At 36.2% G+C, this 20,728-nt stretch overlaps 1 protein-coding gene across 3 annotated transcripts in view; it reads left to right on the top strand.

The window, feature by feature from the left end:
* Window positions 1-20,728, top strand: part of PIGK (phosphatidylinositol glycan anchor biosynthesis class K) — a 115,883-nt gene that overhangs the window by 50,128 nt on the left and 45,027 nt on the right. For all 3 annotated transcript variants that reach the window (XM_060202192.1, XM_016193002.2, XM_060202193.1), the window contains exon 10: window positions 13,360-13,444. In XM_060202192.1, coding sequence (XP_060058175.1) covers window positions 13,360-13,444 — 85 coding nt within the window. The remainder of the gene's footprint in view (window positions 1-13,359; window positions 13,445-20,728) is intronic.

The following is a 20,728-nucleotide window of genomic DNA, read 5'->3' as shown; positions in this document are numbered from 1 at the left end:
TATCTATCTTTCTCAGACTGAGATGAATACATACAAAATTCTTGTTATACTCAGTGATGACCTGAAGTTTGCTCTTTAAGGTTTGAAATTTTCACATATTACTATGAAATTACTTTTGTTAAGGGAAGTATAGTTGATATTGTTATAGAATTATTTTTAGTATGTATGATCAGCTTCATTTTAACTTAAGTATTAAGAGCCCAAGTTTTAGACAATAAGGTATGAGTATGCATTTTATATTTTGAAAATGACTAATGGGTGAATAGAAATAGAGGAAATAAGATAAAAAAATTGTGAGAGAAATAGAATTAACAACTGAAGACAATAGCAAAGGAGAGTGAGACAGCAGGAAGAGTGGTTACTGCAAAGAAGACAAACTAATTATCATTGTATTACTTTTTTACAGTAAATTCAAATTAACCTTAACAGTTCAAAACATCATCACATTAGAATGAAAGGAGTCTTGCTTGTCTCAAAGCAGACAGAGAATATAATGACACTCAGTAGTTAATGGATTACCAGGCAGCTGCTAACAATGACAACAAAAAAAAAAACACCTCACATAACTATATTAATATTAGACAAAATAGACAAGGAAATGGCATTAGCAAGCACAGAGAAGGCTAATCATGGCTAGAGGGTATAATTCATTAGAAAGATAAAAGCATGTTAAAATCTTAATTACCTAATAACAGGGCCACAGACGTGAATAAATTCACTATTGTAGAAGATTTCAATATCACATTTTTAGGAACTGATAAAAAATTGCCGAAATGTTTGAAATTGGAGATATGGGCAACATATAAATTTGATCTGGCATATTCAATAATTTAAAAAAGAAGCATTCCTCTATACCCTAAAGCTAACACTTAAAATATTGACCCACAGTTGACCCAAAAAAGCAAATCTTAACAACTCTCAAATATTGGAGTGTTGGGGCTTTTTTTTTTAAAACCTATGTATTTAGGTATGTATGAATATATGTATTTATTTGTTTATTGACTTGAGAGAGTAGAGAGAGGGAAAGTGAAGAAGACAATCAGAGCATCACTGGCATATGCATTGCAGTTCATCACACAGGACCTCATGCTTCCCAGTCCAACACTGTAGTCTCTGTTCTGCCTCCTAGGCCATGGACTTTGTGTTTTTTTTTTTTTTTCCACATCAAAATTATTACAATCAGAAGCAATAAAGAATATTTTGAAACACAAATATATGTGTAAAATTTAAAATATACTATGAGTAAATCTTGAATAAGGAAACTTATCAATACAAGTTTTAAAAATATTTAGAACTGAGTGGTAATAAAATATGAAATAATGAAACAGCAGATAGGGTTCTGATTTTTAGGTAGGATGTAATAGTTTATAGCCGGCTTGTGATTCTACCAAGAACTGGAAAATTCAAACTAGAATCTGGTTTTTAAGACGTCAGAGATATAGAAGCATGAGAAATGGGAAATTAAAACTTTGATTTGTTAAAACTTCTCACAGAGCTAATAATATGTATAATTGTGCTGGTATAATTTGTATAATATGTGCTGCTATAATTTGCTAATTCTTAGGGATAGACCAAAGGTTGAGAATATCAGTTTACTCTAGGCGTTGAGTGGATCATTGCTTGTGAATGTAGAAACCAGCAAATTTTTGGTGACAAGGCTGTTATTCATTCACCAAACCAGTCCCACCCTTTCCCTCCCTCCCTCCCACCCATTTTTCCTTCCTTCCTTCCTTCCTTCCTTCCTTCCTTCCTTCCTTCCTTCCTTCCTTCCTTCCTCTCCCCTTCCCTCCCTCCCTTCCTTTTTTCTCTTTGTCTTTCTAGATTGATTTTTAGTTATTTTTACATATACTTATTTTTTCTATATTGGAGGGTGGTGGCTAATGGATTCCAGGATAGGTCCGTTCCCACTACCATGCACCAGAACCCCGAAGTTCCCCCGGCCCCACTATTCTCCTTCTGCACAGTGCAATACACCATGCCCAGTTTAAGTTTCACTTTGTTCTCTCCCTCCCTACTTACTTCTTTTTTATTACTATTATTATTTTACTGGGAATTTAGTGGCTTACAGTACAGCCATTGGCACATGGGATCAGTTTCTCATCTTACTAAGTAAGATAGGTGTCTGCAAAACACTCTGACCCCCAAATCAGGTCCATCATCATGGACCAGAACCTGAAAGCTGTCCCTTCCCACCTGCACCTCGTCCCTGTCCTTCTTCCTCAGAGCCCTTTGTTTTGGAGTAAAGCACCAAGCAGTTCAAGTTTTACTTTGTCTCCCCTTTCTGTTCTTATATTCTACCCATGAGTGGGATTATCCCATATTCACCCTTCTCTTGGCTTATCTCACTTAATATGATTCCTTGACACTCCATCCAAGATGAAGTGAAGAAGGTGACTTTATCGTTCAGTAAGATCATTCAGTATTTGTACTTCTCTTTTAAAAATATTTTAAAAAATTTTTTATTTAAGAAAGGATTAATGAACAAAAACATAAGGTAGGAGGGGTACAACTCCACACAATTCCCACCACCCAGTCTCCATAACCCACCCCCTCCCATGATAGCTTTCCCATTCTCTAGCCCTCTGGGAGAATGGACCCAGGGTCGTTGAGGGTTGCAGAAGGTAGAAGGTCTGGCTTCTGTAATTGCTTCCCCGCTGAACATGGGCGTTGACTGGTTGGTCCATACTCCCAGTCTGCCTCTCTCTTTCCCTAGTAAGGTGTGTCTCTGGGGAAGCTGAGCTCCAGGACATATTGGTGGGGTCTTCAATCCAGGGAAGCCTGGCCAGCATCCTGGTGGCATCTGGAACCTGGTGATTGAAAAGAGAGTTAACATACGAAGCTAATCAATTTGTTGAGCAATCCTGGATCCCAAGCTTGGAATAGTGGAGAGGAAGTGTTAGGGAGGTACTCACTGCAAACTCTAGTGTACTTCTGCTTTCAGGTATATATTTTGCAGTAGTTTATGGGTACATGTGAACATAAGCTCTATTGGGATTAATGGTTTACATTAAATACAGTTGTTGGTACATGTGTAAAAGTTTTTAGTTTTCTGCAAAACACTCTTACCCCCAGCCTAGGTCCTCCTACACCACTGTGCACCAGGATCTGAAAGTCCTCTTCCTCCTCTCCCCCAAACTTGCCCCAGTCCTTTACATTAGTGCAATATACCAAACCCAGCCCGAGTTCTACTTTGTTTCCTTTTTAAAAATTATTATTATTACTGTTGCCACCAGGGTTATTGCTGGGGCTCAGTGCCAGCACTACAGATCCATGATTCCTAGTGGCCATTTTTTTTTCCTTTAAACTTTATATTTATTTGACATGACAGAGAGATTGAGAGGGAAGGGGAGATAGAGAGGGAAAGATAGACATCTGCAACTGTAGACCTGCTTCACCACTCATGAGATGTCCTCCCTGCAGGTGGGGAGTAGAGGCTCAAACCCAGATCCTTGTGCATGGTGGTAATGTGCCCTTAACTGAGTGTGCCACCACCTGCCCCCCCCCCTTGTGTTTACTTTTCCATTCTTATTTCTTAAGTTCTGTCCATGAGTGAGATCACCCTTATTCATCCATCTCTTTCTGACTTATCTCACTTAAAATGATTCCTTCCAGCTCCATCCAAGGTGAAGTGAAGAAGGTGAATTCACCATTCTTAATAGCCTGAGCGTGTGTGTGTGTGTGTGTGTTTATGAACATAGGTATAGACAGACCAGACAGATCATTTTGGAGGGGTGTATTTGATTCTTTTTTTTAAATTTCTTCATTTGGGGATGCCAACCAGACTTCCCTGGACAGACATCCCCACCAATGTGTCCTGGAGCTCTGCTTCCCTAGAGCCCTTCCCCAATAGGGAAAGAGAAAGATAGGCTGGGAGTATGGATTGACCTGTCTACGCCCATATTCAGTGGAGAAGCAATTACAGAAGCCAGACCTTCAACCTTCTGCATCCCACAAGGACCTTGGGTCCATACTCCCAGAGGGATAAAGAATAGGAAAGCTATCAGGAGAGGGGATGGGATACAGAGTTCTGGTGGTGGGAATTGTGTGAAGTTGTACCCCTCTTATCCTATGGTTTAGTCAATATTTCCTTTTTATAAATAAAAAAATTTTAAAAAAGGGACACAGTGAAAGGCATGCATATTTAAGTTTTGTCCTATCCTTTGATTAGCTATTCCTAGGAGAGGCCTTTAACTAGGGACCTCTTCTATGAAATTAACATGTTTTTTCATAAACATAATTTGAGGTGCAGATTTTTCTCCCTTGCAGTATATTTACTACTTCTGGGTGTATCCAGTGTAGAGATGGACAAATTATTACCATATTACCATGGACCATATCCAATATTAAACACCAAATCTGGCTTGCTCCCTTTTTTGTAAATGTAAATTTACTAGAAAACAACCATGTTCATTCCTGCATTTACAGATTATCTTTGATTTTTTTTTTTTTAACTTTTATTGCCACCATTGTTATCACCAGACCTCACTGTCTGCATTATGAATCTACTGCTCCTGGCAGACATCCCCAGGTCTCCTTTTCCCAGTTTATTCTTATTTTTTATTTAGTTATTAGATAGGACAGAGAGAAATTTAGAGGGGAAAGTGTGGCTGAGAGGAAGAGTTAAAGAGACACCTGCGGACTTTCTTCACTGCTTGTGAAGCTTCCCTCCTTATAGGTGGGGGCTGGAGGCTCCAACCTGGGGCCATGAACATGGTAATCTACTTAACTGAATGAACCACTCACTGCCTGGCTGTAAAAGTTTTTGACTTTTTATACTTAGTTGCAGAGTTGAATAGTCTTAACAAAGACTGTATGGTTTTGTGTAAAATTGTTGACTTCTGTGCTAGGCGAGTCTGAATTTGACCCTGCTAAAGGTCCAGTGACTAAGGTAGCTTTGGCAGTTCAGTGAAACTGGAGTATGTAATTTGGAAGTTGTGCAGTAGCAATTGGCAAGGTAAAATGAGATAAAAAATAAAATAAAAATAAAATAACAGGCATCTTTAGAAACACATAATGGAATTTCCTGTAGTCTCTGTATTCAGGAAACAAAGACCAGTCAATTCCTCCAACCTCTAGAAATGCCTCATTATAAAAACAGAGTCAAATTAATGGAAGAGTGAACCTTATCACAATTGTAAGGTAGTCTGAGTTCAACTTGGTCTTAACTAAATGGAAATAATCAGGTCACCATTCCGTAACTATCTTAACAGAGGTAACCGGATTTCTCCAATGGAAAATATCTTTAAGAATCATAACTGTTTAAGAAAATAAGTACTGGAGGCCAGGCAGGGATGCATCCGGTTAAGTGCACATCATAGTACTGTGCATAGTACTGCAGGTATCTCTCACTTATCATTTCTCTTTGTCTCTGTCAGGAAAAAAAAAAAAGGCCAGTGTGGGTGGTGGATGTAGGGGCAGAGCTCCAGTAATAAATCTGATGACAATTTAAAAAAAATAATAAAAGGAAATATCGGTCAAAATTATAAGTCATATAAAAGAGAGAACAACTATAAGTAGATATTAAGGGAAAGATTAAAATGAGAAAAAAATACAGAAGCAGGTTTAGAAGTGATTTAGAATTGTAATTAAACAAAATCCTTGAATGAACTTTGCATAATTTATTAAAGAAAACAGAGGTTAGGGGGAGTCAGCACAGTGGGTTTATGTAAGACTTTCTTTCATGCCTGAGGCTCCAGGGTCAGTCCTCAGCACCACCATAAATCAGAGCTGAGCGGTGCTCTGGTCTCTATCTTCTTCTCTTAGTCTCTCATTAAAATAAAGTAAATAAAATATTTCTAAAAAGAAAATAGAGAAAAATTTATAACAACCTGAAAAGACAGAATTCAGCAGAGAACAAGAATATATCTAAAACTGTATAACGAGCCATCTGTGAGGTAGTACGGATAGTATTGGACTCTCAGACATGAGGTCCTGAGTTTGACCCCTGGCACCTTATGTGCCCAAGTAATGTTCTGGTTCTCCCTCCTCCTCTTCCTTCTCTTCCTTTCTCTTTTCTATAAATAAATGCTTGAAAGAAAGAAGAGAAAGAAAGAAAGAAAGAAGGAAAGGTAGACCCAAAGCAAAACAGTATAACAAATATTTTGGAATTAGAGGCTGTATTATGTTGTTGGAAAATTCAGGACAAATTTTTACATAGAAAAATATATATCATGACTTTTCCAACAACCCAATAGTTTCTGGATTGAAGAACTCTGTAAGTAGTATTATAACAAACTGTATCCATCAGAGGGAAGTAACAGTGAACTTTAAGACAATGCAATAGGAAATACTTAAAATAAGAGAAATCAATAGTAAATGGAAGGTAGAGACAAAAAATTATTAGGTTTAGTAAGCTGACTTCATTTGTAAATAGGATCCTGTGGAATACAGACTAACAATAATAAAAAAGCAAATACTTACAAAGATAGTGTACAGCGTATCTCAAAAACTAATATGGCATATCAAATCACAGATTCAGTTAATTTGAAGAGGAAACAAAGAAAACCACAACATTGTGGTCAAAATACTGAAAAAAACATACACAAGGCTCTATAGGGATGAAAAGCCATATTCATTTTAATACTCACATAAACAGTGAAAACAAAATGACATGTTTAAAGTACTGAGATGAAGAAAACTTGTAACCTGTAATTCTATACCAACCAAAATGACTTTCAGGACTGAAGGTGGAAAAGATGTTTTCAGACTGAATTTGTTGCCAGTGTACTTGCACTAAAGTAAAGCTAAATAGAATTCTTCATCCAGAAAGAAAATGCCCCTAAAAGGAGACATAGGAGAAACTCAGTAAGGAATGAAAACCAGAACACATACATTCGTCATTTAGGATAATTAAATATTGATGTGACAAAATATAAGTTAAGAACAATCTCTTGTGAAGTTTATAGAATCAAAATATGTGATAGTGAAAAAGGTAGAATGACACATAGAACTAGAGGGTGGTAAAATACTGTTATTATTGGAGAAATGGTAAGTGTGATTATTTTGATTAGACGAATAAGTCAAATTTGGGTGAGTTTTAGAATATGCAGCATAGCACTATAGTATGGTTAGCTTTCTGTGTAAATACCATGAAGAAAAATAGGATTAATAAAGTGGCTGGTTCTCTCAAAACAAGAAATAAAAAGGACAAACAGGCAGAAGGGAATTAGAAAATAGAGTTTAAATATAAACCCAACTGTATTGGCTATTATTGTTGTTGTTATTATTATTACTAAGTATAACTGGACTAAACATCCTTATGAAAGATTGCCTTACTAAGTTAAAAGTAACCCCTCCCCCAAATCTGCTGTTGACATCTGATGTCATTAGCATAAGGGAATAAAAATAATTCGGAATGTGACTAAAGTAATACTTAGAGGTAAATTAAAGGAAAAGTCAGGAAATAGCCTTCAAGTAAGAGGTATTTGTTTTTGAATTGTAAAAAGTATGTGTCCATTCCCAATAAACTGTAGACAGACAATAGGTCTAGATCATTTTCCCTGTGACATTTACTAATACTTGTGGGACTGACATAAATAAACAAAAGTTAAAAAGGTTGCTACCCATTTCATTTGATGGAATGCGTTAATTCTGAAACTAAAACTAGAAAGTATGAAAGCAATATGGAGCTAACCTCACTTGTGATCATAAGTGTATGTAAACTGATGGTGTCATATTGTAAAATTCAGATTCAATAATGAAGAAAGATACTTCATCATCAAACAGAAATTTTTTTAAAATTGTAGGGCTATTTGGGAGGAGAAAAGATATTAATGTATTTCATCATATCATTACATAAAATGAGTAATATTTTGTAATTGTTTCAGTAGATGCAGATAAAGCATCTGATTAAAATTTATAAATCATTAATGGTTAAAAAAAAAATCAACATGGCTTAGCAAACTAGAATAAAAGGAGCTGCCCTGACTTAATAAGAACTATTTATGTAAGCCAGCAGCAAATATAATTTAAGGTGATTTTAGAAACATCTCAGTGAAATCAGACTGTGTAATTCTATCTACCACACAAAATGTCCCCACTAATTCAATAAAAGAAAAAAAAGAATAGGAGGCATAAAAGTCAGAAAGAGACAACATTTTCCCTTTTTTAGTGGATCATGTAATAGTAAAACTAAGAAAGAGACTCTGCCATTATTATTAACGTAAACGGTAGGGGAATATGCCATGCTATACAGAGCACTTCTGCTATGCAAGGGATTGATAAAGCTTGCTGTACTGAAATTAAAATATTTTTAGGGATGAAATATAAGCAAATTTACAAAAGGAAGTATGAGTTATATTATTTGTAACATGTATATCAAATCATTTCTATCCAGATTATAAAACTGAATGTACATATTGATTTGTTAACAGAAAAAATGAACAAAGGACCTGTAATTTGAAAATGAGGCAAGACTCATGTCCAGTTATTAAATGAAAAAAAAAAACCATTTATTTATTGATTGATTGATTGTTATTTTTGTTGCCAGCAGGGTTATCATTGGGGCTTGGTGCTGACACTACAAATCCATTGCATCCAGTGGCCATTTTTCTTTTTTTTCCTTTTTTTTTAATCTTTATGAATTTTTTTATTAGATAGGACAGAGAGACAGAGAGGGAAGGGGAGCTACAGAGGGAGAGTGAAAGATAAAAAAACACCTGCAGACCTGCTTCATCACTTGTGCTGCAAGCCACCTGAAGGTGGGGAGCCAAGGACTCAAACCTGGGTCCTTGAATGTGGTAACGTGTGTCCTTAAACTGATACGCCACTGCCCATACCCTAAATGAAAATATTTATAGAAAAGGAAAGAGTAGAAATAAAGACAATGAGCTACTGCTTCTTTTAGAAATGTGGTAAGAATGGAAGGGAAAATAAAAATAATAGCTTCTAGTAGTAGCTATTGACATCATTTTTGATAACAGTTTGCTGCTTCTTCTCCTTTTTTTTTTAATCAAAATTTAGAATGTGTAAGTTGTTACCCAGCAAGTCCACATCTAAGACAAAGGAACTTGAAAAGACTAACTTCATAGCTCAGAGCTTTTAGAGTATTTCATTTCCTTATGCAAAGGCTTTGAATAATATTTTTATTTTGTTTTTATTTTAGATGTCAGTATCACTGTATAATATCTGAAACCCTACTATAGAGCAGAAATTTCATTTACTATTATCTTTTACAAAAATATAGTATTAGTCATTTACTCAATTCCGAATATAATTTATTTGTGGACCGCTTGATTGTGGCTCTGGCTATTTTTTTTCTTCCATCCTTATTAGTGATTTAACAGAGTTTTATAGAATTATATGATTTTAATTGTATAGCTTCACACCCATATATGGTAGTGTAAGTTGTTATACCTTTTACTAAAGTTCTGTTACTCCTCCCTGTCCCCCCCCCCCCACCCCACACTGGCCCCATTAACCCCCGTAGTTCTCATAATGCCTAACAGACAGCTCTCACGATTGAAATTTGAAAGGTGGGGCATGGAATGTGTGACTGACTTTTACACAAAGTTATTAAAAGAAAACTGGAAATGACCTTTAAACTTCCTCAGTGAATTAAGCATGCACAAGGCAATAGAGACAGAAAGACTATAAAAGTCAACATGAGAAGACACAAAACAGGATGACTAAAACATAATGTCCAAATACGAAATAAGCATTAGGAAACATCATTATGAATTAGACATTCAAAAAACCTCAAAGTTGAAATGGATAAACAATAGGAAGATGTATGAGAAGGGAGGTGGCTGAACTTTCAAAAGAAATAGATGAAAAAAGACAAAGCATCATTTTAGAACTAAAATATATTGCAAGTTACTCAAGGATGATAGATATTGTAAAGTGTTCAGTAAGATACATAAAGAATAGAAATGGAAAAGAGACAAGAAAATGAAACTGATATAAGGAAGATAAAAGGATCAGAGAGGAAAAGTGAGGGAGAAAATATCTTTAGTTCAGGACCTCAAACTAGAAAAACAAATGGAAAGTGAACAGAAATTATATTTAAATAAAAAACCATTCTGGGATAAAAATAGAGTCAATTTTCATAGTTTCGGGATCCTATTATACCTGGAAAAAACAAAACAATAGCAAAAAGGAAAAAAAAAGAAGAAAAAGACCACATAGCCTCCAAGACCTCCCTGAAAAAAACAAGTTACAAATGAAATGTCCACCTTTTTTTTTTTTTTTAATTTGTCGTTGTTTGGATCAATCATGTTACTGAAAATTACAGTACTAACTAATCAAGATAGGACTCCTTTAGTGTTACAGTTTAGGAAAATTAACAGCTAAAAAAGAAAAATAGTAAAATAATTGTAATATGAAGAATAATAACTGTTACAAAAAATTGAATAAGTAAAAGTTGGATCTTCTAGAATAAGTCCATAGTGATACTTAAACTTGTGAATTATCCTGTGAGTGACTTAAAAAAAATGTTTTGCAGCTAATGAAAACTATTTTAAAAATTAATTTATTAATGGTTTACAATACTATATAAAATTTAGAAGTTAAGTTTAGTATCTTTATACATATATGAGCCTCACTACACCCCCTGCCAAAGTTCTAGTGCTATTATAATCTGATTGACCACTTCTATCCTTTTCTATCAGCCCTCTTTACTGATAATTATATATTTTTTTATTTTTAATTTTTCTTAAGAGTATTTATTTGTTGGATAGAGACAGTCAGAAATTGAGAAGGGAAGGGACAGAGAGACACCTGCAGCACTGCTTCACCACTTGCAAAGCTTTTCCCTTGCAGGTGGGGTCTGAGGGCTCAAACTTGGATCCTTGTGCAGTGTAACATGTTGCTCAACCAGGTGCACCACCACCTGGTCCCCAGTAATCATATTTTTCAAAGAGTCTTAAGAATTATTTTTGTTGGAAACTATTTGTTTGCTTTGGTTCTTTATACACTTTATATAAATAATCAAAATTAGAGAAGTCATCTAGTACTTATTTTTTACTTTTTTATTACTTTTTCCTTTTATTTTTTATTTATATATTATTTTTTATTTATAAGATGGAAATATTTACAAGACCATAGAATAAGAGGGGTACAACTTCACACAGTTCCCACCACCAGAACTCCGTATTCCATCCCCTCCCCAGATAGCTTTCCTATTCTTTAACCCTCTGGGAATATGGACCCAGGGTCATTTTGGGGTGCAGAAGGTGGAAGGTCTGGCTTCTGGAATTGCTTTTCTGCTGAACATGGGTGTTGACAGGTCAATCCATACTCCCAGCCTGCCTCTCTCTATCCCTAGTGGTGCAGGGATCTGGGGAATAGGGGCTTCAGGACACATTGGTGGGGGGTCGTCTGCCCAGGGAAGTCAGGTTGTCATCATGGTAACATCTGGAACTTGGTGGTTGTAGAAGAGTTAAGCTATAAAGCAGAAAAATTGTTGACTAATCATGAACCTAAAGGCAGGAATATTGCAGATGAAGATTTGGGGTCTCCGTTTTAGAAAAGCTAGTAGGTGGTCTATTTTAGGTATATTCCAAGGGGCCTGTGATTTTACTAGTTTTTGCCTGAACCTGATATCTAGTATACAGGTGGACCCAGATTATTGACTGGGGAATTGGTGTCATAGTTGGAAAAAGGGCTAGAAAGCTGGATCAGGGAAGAAAGTAGCTCCCAAATACGGAGTATCTTTTACTTTCTAACTTACTTTGCTTAGCACAATAACTTCAAGCTTCCTATTCTTACTGTTTTTTTTTTAAAATGCCCCCCCCCCTCGATAGCAGTGTTGCAGTGAGTATATGAACTGTAATTTTCAGTCATGGAAATGCAGTTGAAAATCGTAATAGGAAACCACTTCATATTTGTCACAATGACTACTACTCCAAACAAAAAACAAAAAGCAAACCCAAAAACCAAAACCCCCAAGAAATAATCAGTATTGTTGTAATAAGAAAATGTAGAGGAAAATACCCTTGTGTACTGGCAGTGGAAAGTAAATTGGTATAGACACTGTGGAATAACAATATACAGGTTCCTCAAATAATTAATGTACCATGGAACCCAGCAATTTAACTTCTGGAAAATTTCCCACAGAAAGTTAGAAAGAAAAACAGTAACACTGATTAACAAATATTATGCAATACCATATTTGTTGAAGCATGATTGACACTTAGCAAGGTAAGGAAGTAGCCTGAGTGGTCCTAGATAGACCAGTGGATAAGAAGGCAGAATATATGCACACAATGGAATACTAAATAGTCATGGAAATAAGCCTTTACCCTTTCTAATGACTTGGATGGACTGGGCCAATAATTTTAGAAAACATTTTTTTCTAATCCTCTTAATTTAGGAAGTTTTAGTTTTTATTTCTTATCTATATTATGTTAGATATATATTATGTCAATTCTGCATTTCATTGTGAAAGTATTTTCTGTGTAAAATAAGGTCCCAGTTATTTTTTTATATCCTAATGTCGCCTTTCAACAAATATTTATTGAGTTTTTACTATATGTTAAGCATTGAATGTGCAAAGAAGATACTTTATTTTCTAATAGGTTACTTTATTAGGGAGTTATTGATTTACAAGGCTGTTATTGTCACAGGTGGGAGCACAGATTTTTGTCTTCAAGGAGGTCAAAAAAAGTGCCTAGATCCGTCTTAGCCAAATCACTATATCTGAAAGTAAACAAAAAAGATATATAGAGAAAGAGGTGCTAAGTATGAAACTTGAATCTGGTTCTGAAGATCATTAAATACTTTGATTAAAAAAAATGTCACATAAAGAACAGGGAATGTGGTTTAGGAGGTGATGCACTAGATAAAGCATTGGACTTTCAAGCAAGAGGTCCCAAGTTCAATCCCTGGTAGTACATGTACTAGAGTGATGTTTGGTTCTTTCTCTCTCTCCTTCTAGCTTTCTCATTAATTAATAAATAAAATTTTAAAAAAAGAACAGGAAGTTCATAAGCATTTTAAAGTCTCAGAGTGAAAAGCAGATTCAGGAATATTGATGCTAGCTAGCTAGCTAGTCTTTTAAAAAAGTTATATTAATATATTAATGAGAGAGATGGGAGGGGCAGTCAGAGTTTCTCTCCTGCACATGTAAACTCAGGGATCAAGCTCAGGACTTCATGCTTGAAAGTACAAAACTTTATCCACTCCCAGGCTGCAATACTAGCTAATCTTATTTGATTATGAAATGTTAATTGAATACATTTGTGATTGTCATTTAAAAATTATCACTAAGTGATTTTTTCATAGATTGTTGGTATTGTTTGTTTAAAAAACACTCTAAATCTACATTTTAGCACATCTCCTATTTGGTGTATTTAAATATTTGCAGTATTGTAAAATAGGATTTACCTTGCTTTACATTTATTTTAATTCCTTTTTTTCCAGCTATAGGGAAGACCGGGTGGATGAGGAGTCAACAGAACCTCTAGAATATGCTGAACAACTTCCTGTCGCTCAGATAATACACCAGGTTTGCTTTCCTTTTTATTCTTTTGAAAGAAACAAGATTTTTTAATCTCTGAAAAGTAATTGCTTTTGTTAGGTTTCTCAGAATCAATGTGCTATAGCTGAAAGGCATTCCAGGCTGGCTGTCCCTATTTAGACTCCACCTATTACAGCAGGAAGTCTACTTCAGAGCACACTATTAAAAGGCTACTTGCTGTGTAGCAGTAGAATTCTTACTTATATAAAATACAGGGTAAAGTTAGAATTTTCTTTTGTGCATTATTTAACAAGGCTTAATTTCAGAAAACTTTCATTTGAACCATTGTATATAGTACTTGTTAGTGGCAAGGAAAAAGCGCTGAAAAATATCATTTGTGTAATTTTTTGAGTAGTTGAAATGAGGAAACAATCTTTCCCCACTTATTCTAACCCACCCCATTATCAACTCTTGTAAGGTATAATTCTAAGTGTCATGTGGGCAATTTATTCATTTCTAATTATAATGACTTTATCATCCTTTCTACATAGCTATAATCTTAGAGAAGGCATTGTGCTAAGTACTTAAACTTAGATTTTTGTACTATAATTTTGACAGCATAGAAGGTCTGCCCTGCTGGACCAGAGTCTTAAGAATTTTTAATGGTCTGTTGACAAGAGCTATGGCCTTTAGACCTAGCATGTTTTTTAGAACCTAAAAATTATAGGAAATATTAAAAGTGCCTAATTGTCATAACTTCTCAACATTTTTTGATAAATATTATAATGAATTTTTCCATGTTTTTATCATTCACAATAATTTTTATTTAGCTAAGGAGATTAAAGTACCAGTTTGAATTATTAAAAGAAGCAGACTGTTACTTTAAAATACTGTTGATTTCATATTAAACTTTGTGAGAAATTACAAATAAATAAATAAATAGTTCAGAAATTTGTCTCTTTGGGAGGCTCATCTATGCTTAGTAATCAGGTCCAGTTTATATGTCAGGGATTCCCTGGTGTTGTCAGAGCTTAAATGACCTAACAGCCTGCAAATGTCACATTTAAAATTCTGTCTTCATGCCTGACTCTCAGCATAAATGAATTAAACAGCAGAGCAGGCAGCAAGTCAATATGTTCTTAACAGAAAGAGTGAGCAATGAAACAGTTTGTGGTTTGTTCAGAATAGGTAAATAGAATCTGCCCAGAACAGTCCACCTAGAGTAAAATCCTAAAATAGGAAACAAAAGTTAACCTTTAAGATGGTTGACCAGATGAAATATCAGTTACATTTTATAGCATGAATAAACCGATAAGCTATGGTTTATGTAACAATTGCATTTTGCTGTTGTGCACTTTGTGAATTCAAAGATGAACATTTCTCAAACTGTATTGAAAAATTTTATTAGAGTATTTTGGCAATAAGACATGGTCTGATAAGCATTATAATTAAAAATTCTTTAGTACATGATTTTATGAAAGAATCTATAAGAAGTCAACTTGTAGGGAATTATCTTCTATTTTTACAGAGTAAGATTTATTTTGTTTTCAGGAAAGGTCGTTGTTAAATCAGACTCTTTGTAGATTCGCTCTCTCTCTCTCTTTTTTTTTTTTTTCTTTTTTGCCTCCAGTCACTGGGTTTCAGTGCTGGCACTACAAATTCACCACTCCTTGTGACCACTTTTTCCTCCCCCCGCCTCATTTTATTCAATAGGACAGAGAGAAAATTAAGATGGTAGGGGAAGACAAGGAGAGAGAGAGAAAGAAAGAGAGAGAGAGACCTATAGATCTGTTTCACTGATTGTGAAACATCCCCACTACAGGTAGGGAGTAGTGGCTTGAACCCAGGTCCTTGTGTGGGTCCTTCCACATAGTACTATGTGCTCTTAGCCTGATGTACCAAAACGCCCCCCCCCCACACCCCTACCCTTACACCCCCAGCCCTATAGCTTCTTTTTTTTTAATTTCTTTATTCGGAAATTAATGTTTTACATTCAAGAGTAAATATAATAGTTTGTACATGCATAACATTTCCCAGTTTTCCATTTAACAATACAACCCCCACTAGGTTCTCTGTCATCCTTTTTGAACCTGTATTCTCCCCCCACCTCCCCACCCACCCCAGAGTCTTTTACTTTGGTGCAATACGCCAATTCCAGTTCAGGTTCTACTTGTGTTTTCTCTTCCGATCTTGATTTTCAACTTCTGCCTGAGAATGAGATCATCCCATATTCATCCTTCTGTTTCTGATTTATTTCATTTAACATGAATTTTTCAAGGTCTGTTCAAGATCGGCTGAAAACAGTGAAGTCACCATTTTTCATAGCTGAGCAGTATTCCATTGTGTATATATACCACAACTTAATAGCTTCTTATTTTTTCTCTTCACTGACAGTGTACAGCTTTGGGACTATTAGTATTTTCTAAACAAATGGTCTTTAGGAAGTATATGAAAAAACATACAAGAAATATTTAAATTATGTTACTGGAAGTTCATTGACTTATAAATGGATAACTAAAAAACACTCTCGTTAGGAGAATAGTAATACTTGTAATATTTTGATTCACCCAAGCCCACAAAAGTGTTTTTATCTGCAATATATTGAAATCATAGCATTATTATAGTACATAACTAATTTCTCTTAAAAATTTTTATTAGTGATCAATAATAGTAGGTCACAAGATCAGAGAATTAAAAGGGTATATAGCTCCACACCATTCCCACCAGCAAGGTTCTGTGATAATTCAAAAATAATTTCTAATGATGAATTTCTTATTTTACTGTATGTAACTATATATTTCCTCTAATATTGAGGGAATATAATAATAACAATCATGCTTTCCAATGCTTATTTTGGAGAATTTATCTCATTTCAATTTTGATCACAGTATGTATTCACATCTCATATATCCTATTTGTCATTCTGGACATTCTTTTAATTATTAAAAACGTTTATTCCTCATGGGACTCCATACCTCACAACAAATCCACTGCACCCAGCAGCCATTTCTCCCTTCCCTTCCTTTCCTTTCCTTTCCTTTCCTTTCCTTTCCTTTCCTTTCCTTTCCTTTCCTTTCCTTTCCTTTCCTTTCCTTTCCTTTCCTTTCCTTTCCTTTCCTTTCCTTTCCTTTCCTTTCCTTTCCTTTCCTTCCCTTCCCTTCCCTTCCCTTCCCTTCCCTTCCCTTCCCTTTCCCTTCCCTTCCCTTCCCTTCCCTTCCCTTCCCTTCCCTTCCCTTCCCTTCCCTTCCCTTCCCTCCTCTCTCCTCCACCTCCCCTTCCCTCCTCTCTCCTCCACCTCCCCTTCCCTCCTTTCTCCTCCCCCTCCCCTTCCCTTCCCTTCCCCCTCCCTTTCCTTTTCCTTCTTATTTGACAGGACAGATAGAAATTGAGAGTGGAGAGGGAGATGGGAAGGGAGAAGGATAGACTACCTGAAAATCTGTTCCCACCACTTCTGAAGTTTCCCCCATATGGGTAGGGAGATGAGGTTTGAAGCTGTGTCCCTCTGTATATGCGTAACCTGTTGTACCACTATCTGGCCTCCTATATACAGACGGTCTTGATCTCTGAATATTCCTTTCAACTCTTACCTGATCCATGTATTCATTCATGTGTCTGAGTAATGGATGTATATTTTAGTGGAACACTGAGAAACAAGGGGCTCTTTTCTTTCTTCATACCCAGGCATCAGGAGCCAGGGCTTCTACGAATAAACAGTAAAGAACTGCAGGAGAACAGAAACAGGGACAAAGATTATAACATGAGGAGTGACTTTAGAAAAAAGCAGGAAGAGGAATGAGTGTCCATCATTTGAATTATTAACCTCTAGTATGTATTACTTAAATTGCTTTTCCCTTCCCAAAGCACTTTATTTGGGGGTGGGGTGGTGGTGGTGCATGGTTTACAGCACAGTTGTTTGCACATAGGTACAATTTCTTCTCTCCCCATGATAACTGTCTGCAAAACACTCTTACCACAAAGTTAGGTCCTTTCCCACTGTCATGCACCAGGAATCCACAGCCCTCTCCATCTGCCCTTCTCTTTCTCCTTCCCTTGAGACCTTTGCTTTGATGAAATACACTACACCCACTCCAAGTTTTATTTTGTGTGTTTCATTTTTCTGTCCTCGTTTCTCAAGTTCCACCAATGCATGAATGGATCTGGGATTTTCCTCTTGATACGTGTCCTTTTATGTGCACTGTATGTTTGTATGTGAATGTTTAAAAAAAAACAAAAACAAAATTTCCATGAAACATTCACCTTCACTACATATAATACACTTGAGTATTTTCTTTATCTGTTCTACTACATATTTCAGTACTATATAAACTCTAAAAAATTGATGTGTAAAGCAAATAGTTCTGACCTGTATATTGAATAACACTAGAAAAGAGAATATAGAGAAAATTTATTACATGTGATCATTTAATATGTGTTTAGGGTGATATTTCATTTTGGTAGGAATATGGTTAAATCTATATTTTATTCTATTTTTCTTTCTTTCATTTTTTTGTTTTGCTTTTGCCTCCAGGGTTATCACTGGGGCTCGGTGCTTACACTATGAATCTACTGCTCCCTTCCCCCCCCCCATTTTTTATTGAATAGGACAGAGAGAAATTGAGAGAGGAGGGGGAAGGAGAAAGACAGACATTTGCATAGCTGCTTCACCCCTTGTGAAGTGACCCCCTGTTGGTCATCATTTCTCCTTTGGCTAATTCTGCTTCTAAAGGCCCCTTGTGTTTCTATCCGTGTTGGTCATCACATCAGGTTCCCTCGCATTGCTTGATGCTGTGATCTATTTACATAATCACTGCCTTGCCTGAGACCTGCCCTGCCTGCAGGGTATTGGTTTAATCCCCACTGGTTAGATGGAAGCTTTCTATGTTCTGTTTATGCTCTTTTTTTGCTCTGCCCCCTCTCCTAGTCATTTCCTTTCCCCTTGCCACTTCCAGTGAAGAGATACATAAAAGGTGATGTATCTGATTAATAAACAAGGGCATTTCCTTTTCCGACCTGCCACTTCTGCTTCAGAAGATATAAAGGCAGCATTGCATTGCATTCCAGCTCAGGCACAAGAGTTCCTGGTTCCTCTCCCGCATTGCTGAGTAAGCAGTAGCCCAGGTTGGCTCGGGCAGAGTTCTCTCCAACCCAGAGAGCATGTGCCCGGGAGGAAACACCCTCAGGCTAGCCTGGCATCTGGTGCCCGAGGAGCAGGGGGAGCAGGCGTAATGCCCAACAGAAAATGAACTTACATTCTGGAAGCAGAAAGGGGCATATTGAATAACAACAAAAACATCCCAAAGATATTATCAATACCATCAAAACTGAATAGTTTTTTTTGAAACAATGCCAGTGTTAAAAAGGCAAACTTTCCATAAAAAAATGTATATAGGGAGTCGCGCAGTAGCATAGCAGGTTAAGTGCACGTGGCGCAAAGTGCAAGGACTGGCGGGAGGATCCTAGTTCAAGCTCCCAGCTCCCCACCTGTAGGGGAGTCACTTCACAAGCAGTGAAGGAGGTCTGCAGGTGTCTATTTTTCTCTCCCCCTCTGTGTCTTCCCCTCCTCCTTTCCTCTCTGTTCTATCCAACAATGACAACAACAATAATAACTACAACAGTAAAACAAGGGCAACAAAAGGGAATAAATAAATAAACATTTTTTAAATGTATATAAAGAGCTTAGTAATAAATCGTTCAGTATCTGTAGTACAGAAAGAATGTTAACAATGTTTGAGTAAATCTTTTTTAAAACTTTAGTTTGTTAAGATAGAAGTTGACAGGGGAGCAGTCTAGAGAGGGAGACAGAGAAATAGACACTGGTAGCACTGCTTCCCCTGCAGGCTTGAACCCAATTCCTTGCATATCATAATATGCACTTAGCCAGGAGCTCTACTGCCTAGCCCCTAGAAAAAGCCTCTGGAGGAGTATGAAAAGCAAGCAAAATAACTGATTAGAAAAAGGACTGTCGGGAGTCGGGTGGTAGCGCAGTGGGTTAAGTGCATGTGACACAAAGCACAAGGACTGGCTAAGGATCCCCACCTGCAGGGGAGTCGCTTCACAGGCGGTGAAGCAGGTCTGCAGGTGTCTATCTTTCTTTTCCCCTCTGTCTTCCCCTCCTCTCTCCATTTCTCTCTGTCCTAACAACAATGACATCAATAATGATAATAACTATAATAAGAAAACAAGGGCAACACAAGGGAAAATAAATAAATAAATAAATATTTTTAAAAAACGACTGTCAGTGAAAAATATAGTTCAGTAAATAGCAGATGGCCACTGGATGAAAGAGCGTCAGAGTAAGGAGGTGAACATTACAATCTGGCAAAATAATTTTATGCCTATCAATTTGAGAAAAATTAAAATTAGTGTGGTCCAGGAGGTGGTGCAGTGGCTGAGGCACTGGACTCTCAAGCATGAGGTCCTGAGTTCGATCCCCAGCAGCACATGTACCAGAGTGATGTCTGGTTCTCTCTCTCTTTCTCTCTCTCTCTCTCCTATCTTTCTCAATAAAGAAAGAAAGAAAGAGAGAAAGAAAGAGAAAGAAAGAAAGAAGGAAAGAAAGAAAGAAAAATTAAAGTTATAATTACACTTTGGGAGAAATTTGGCAGTTCCTCAAAAAGATTAAACATAGAATTACCATATGATCCAATTATTCCAACCTAGAAAAATGCACCCACACAAAACCTTGTAGATGATCACAGCAGTTTTATTCATACTAGCTAATAATTGGAAATATTTCTAAAATCTATTAACTATATATAGTATAGCCATATGTTTTAATATTATACAGTGATAAAAGAGTTCAGTAATACTATATGGTACAACATGGATGAATCCTGAAAAAGATTATGTAAAGTGAAAGAAACCAGTCATACAAGACCACATATTATGCAGTTTCATTAATTTGAAGCGTACAGAGTTGGTAAACTTATGGAGATAGGAAGTGAATTAGTGGGTACTCAGGATGGAGCAGTGGGAATTAACTTCTATATGTGCAGACTTTCCTTCCTCTTAGATAGATAAAAGTGCTCTAAACTTCCATAGTCCTGACTATTGCTTAGTTATATGAATATACTAAAGCCATTGAATTGTCAACCTTACAATCATGAATTAATTATACTCAATTAATATGCTTAACAAATAAAGGCTTAGAGTACACGTATGAGCAAGAACCCAAGTTCAAGCCCCCAGTTTCCATCTGCAGGGAAGAAGCTTCGTGAGTGGTAGAGCAGTGCTGCAGGCGTGTCTTCTTCTGTTTCTGTTTCCCTCCTCCTCACTCTTTTTTTTTTTCATTAAAATGGAGCAATCCTGTAATTATTTAAGAATTGATAAATG

This window comes from Erinaceus europaeus, chromosome 11 (genome assembly GCF_950295315.1).
Source record: "Erinaceus europaeus chromosome 11, mEriEur2.1, whole genome shotgun sequence".
Taxonomy (NCBI): Eukaryota; Metazoa; Chordata; class Mammalia; order Eulipotyphla; family Erinaceidae; genus Erinaceus; species Erinaceus europaeus.
Note: the sequence above shows the minus strand (reverse complement) of the source record. Positions and strands in the feature narration are given on the sequence as shown.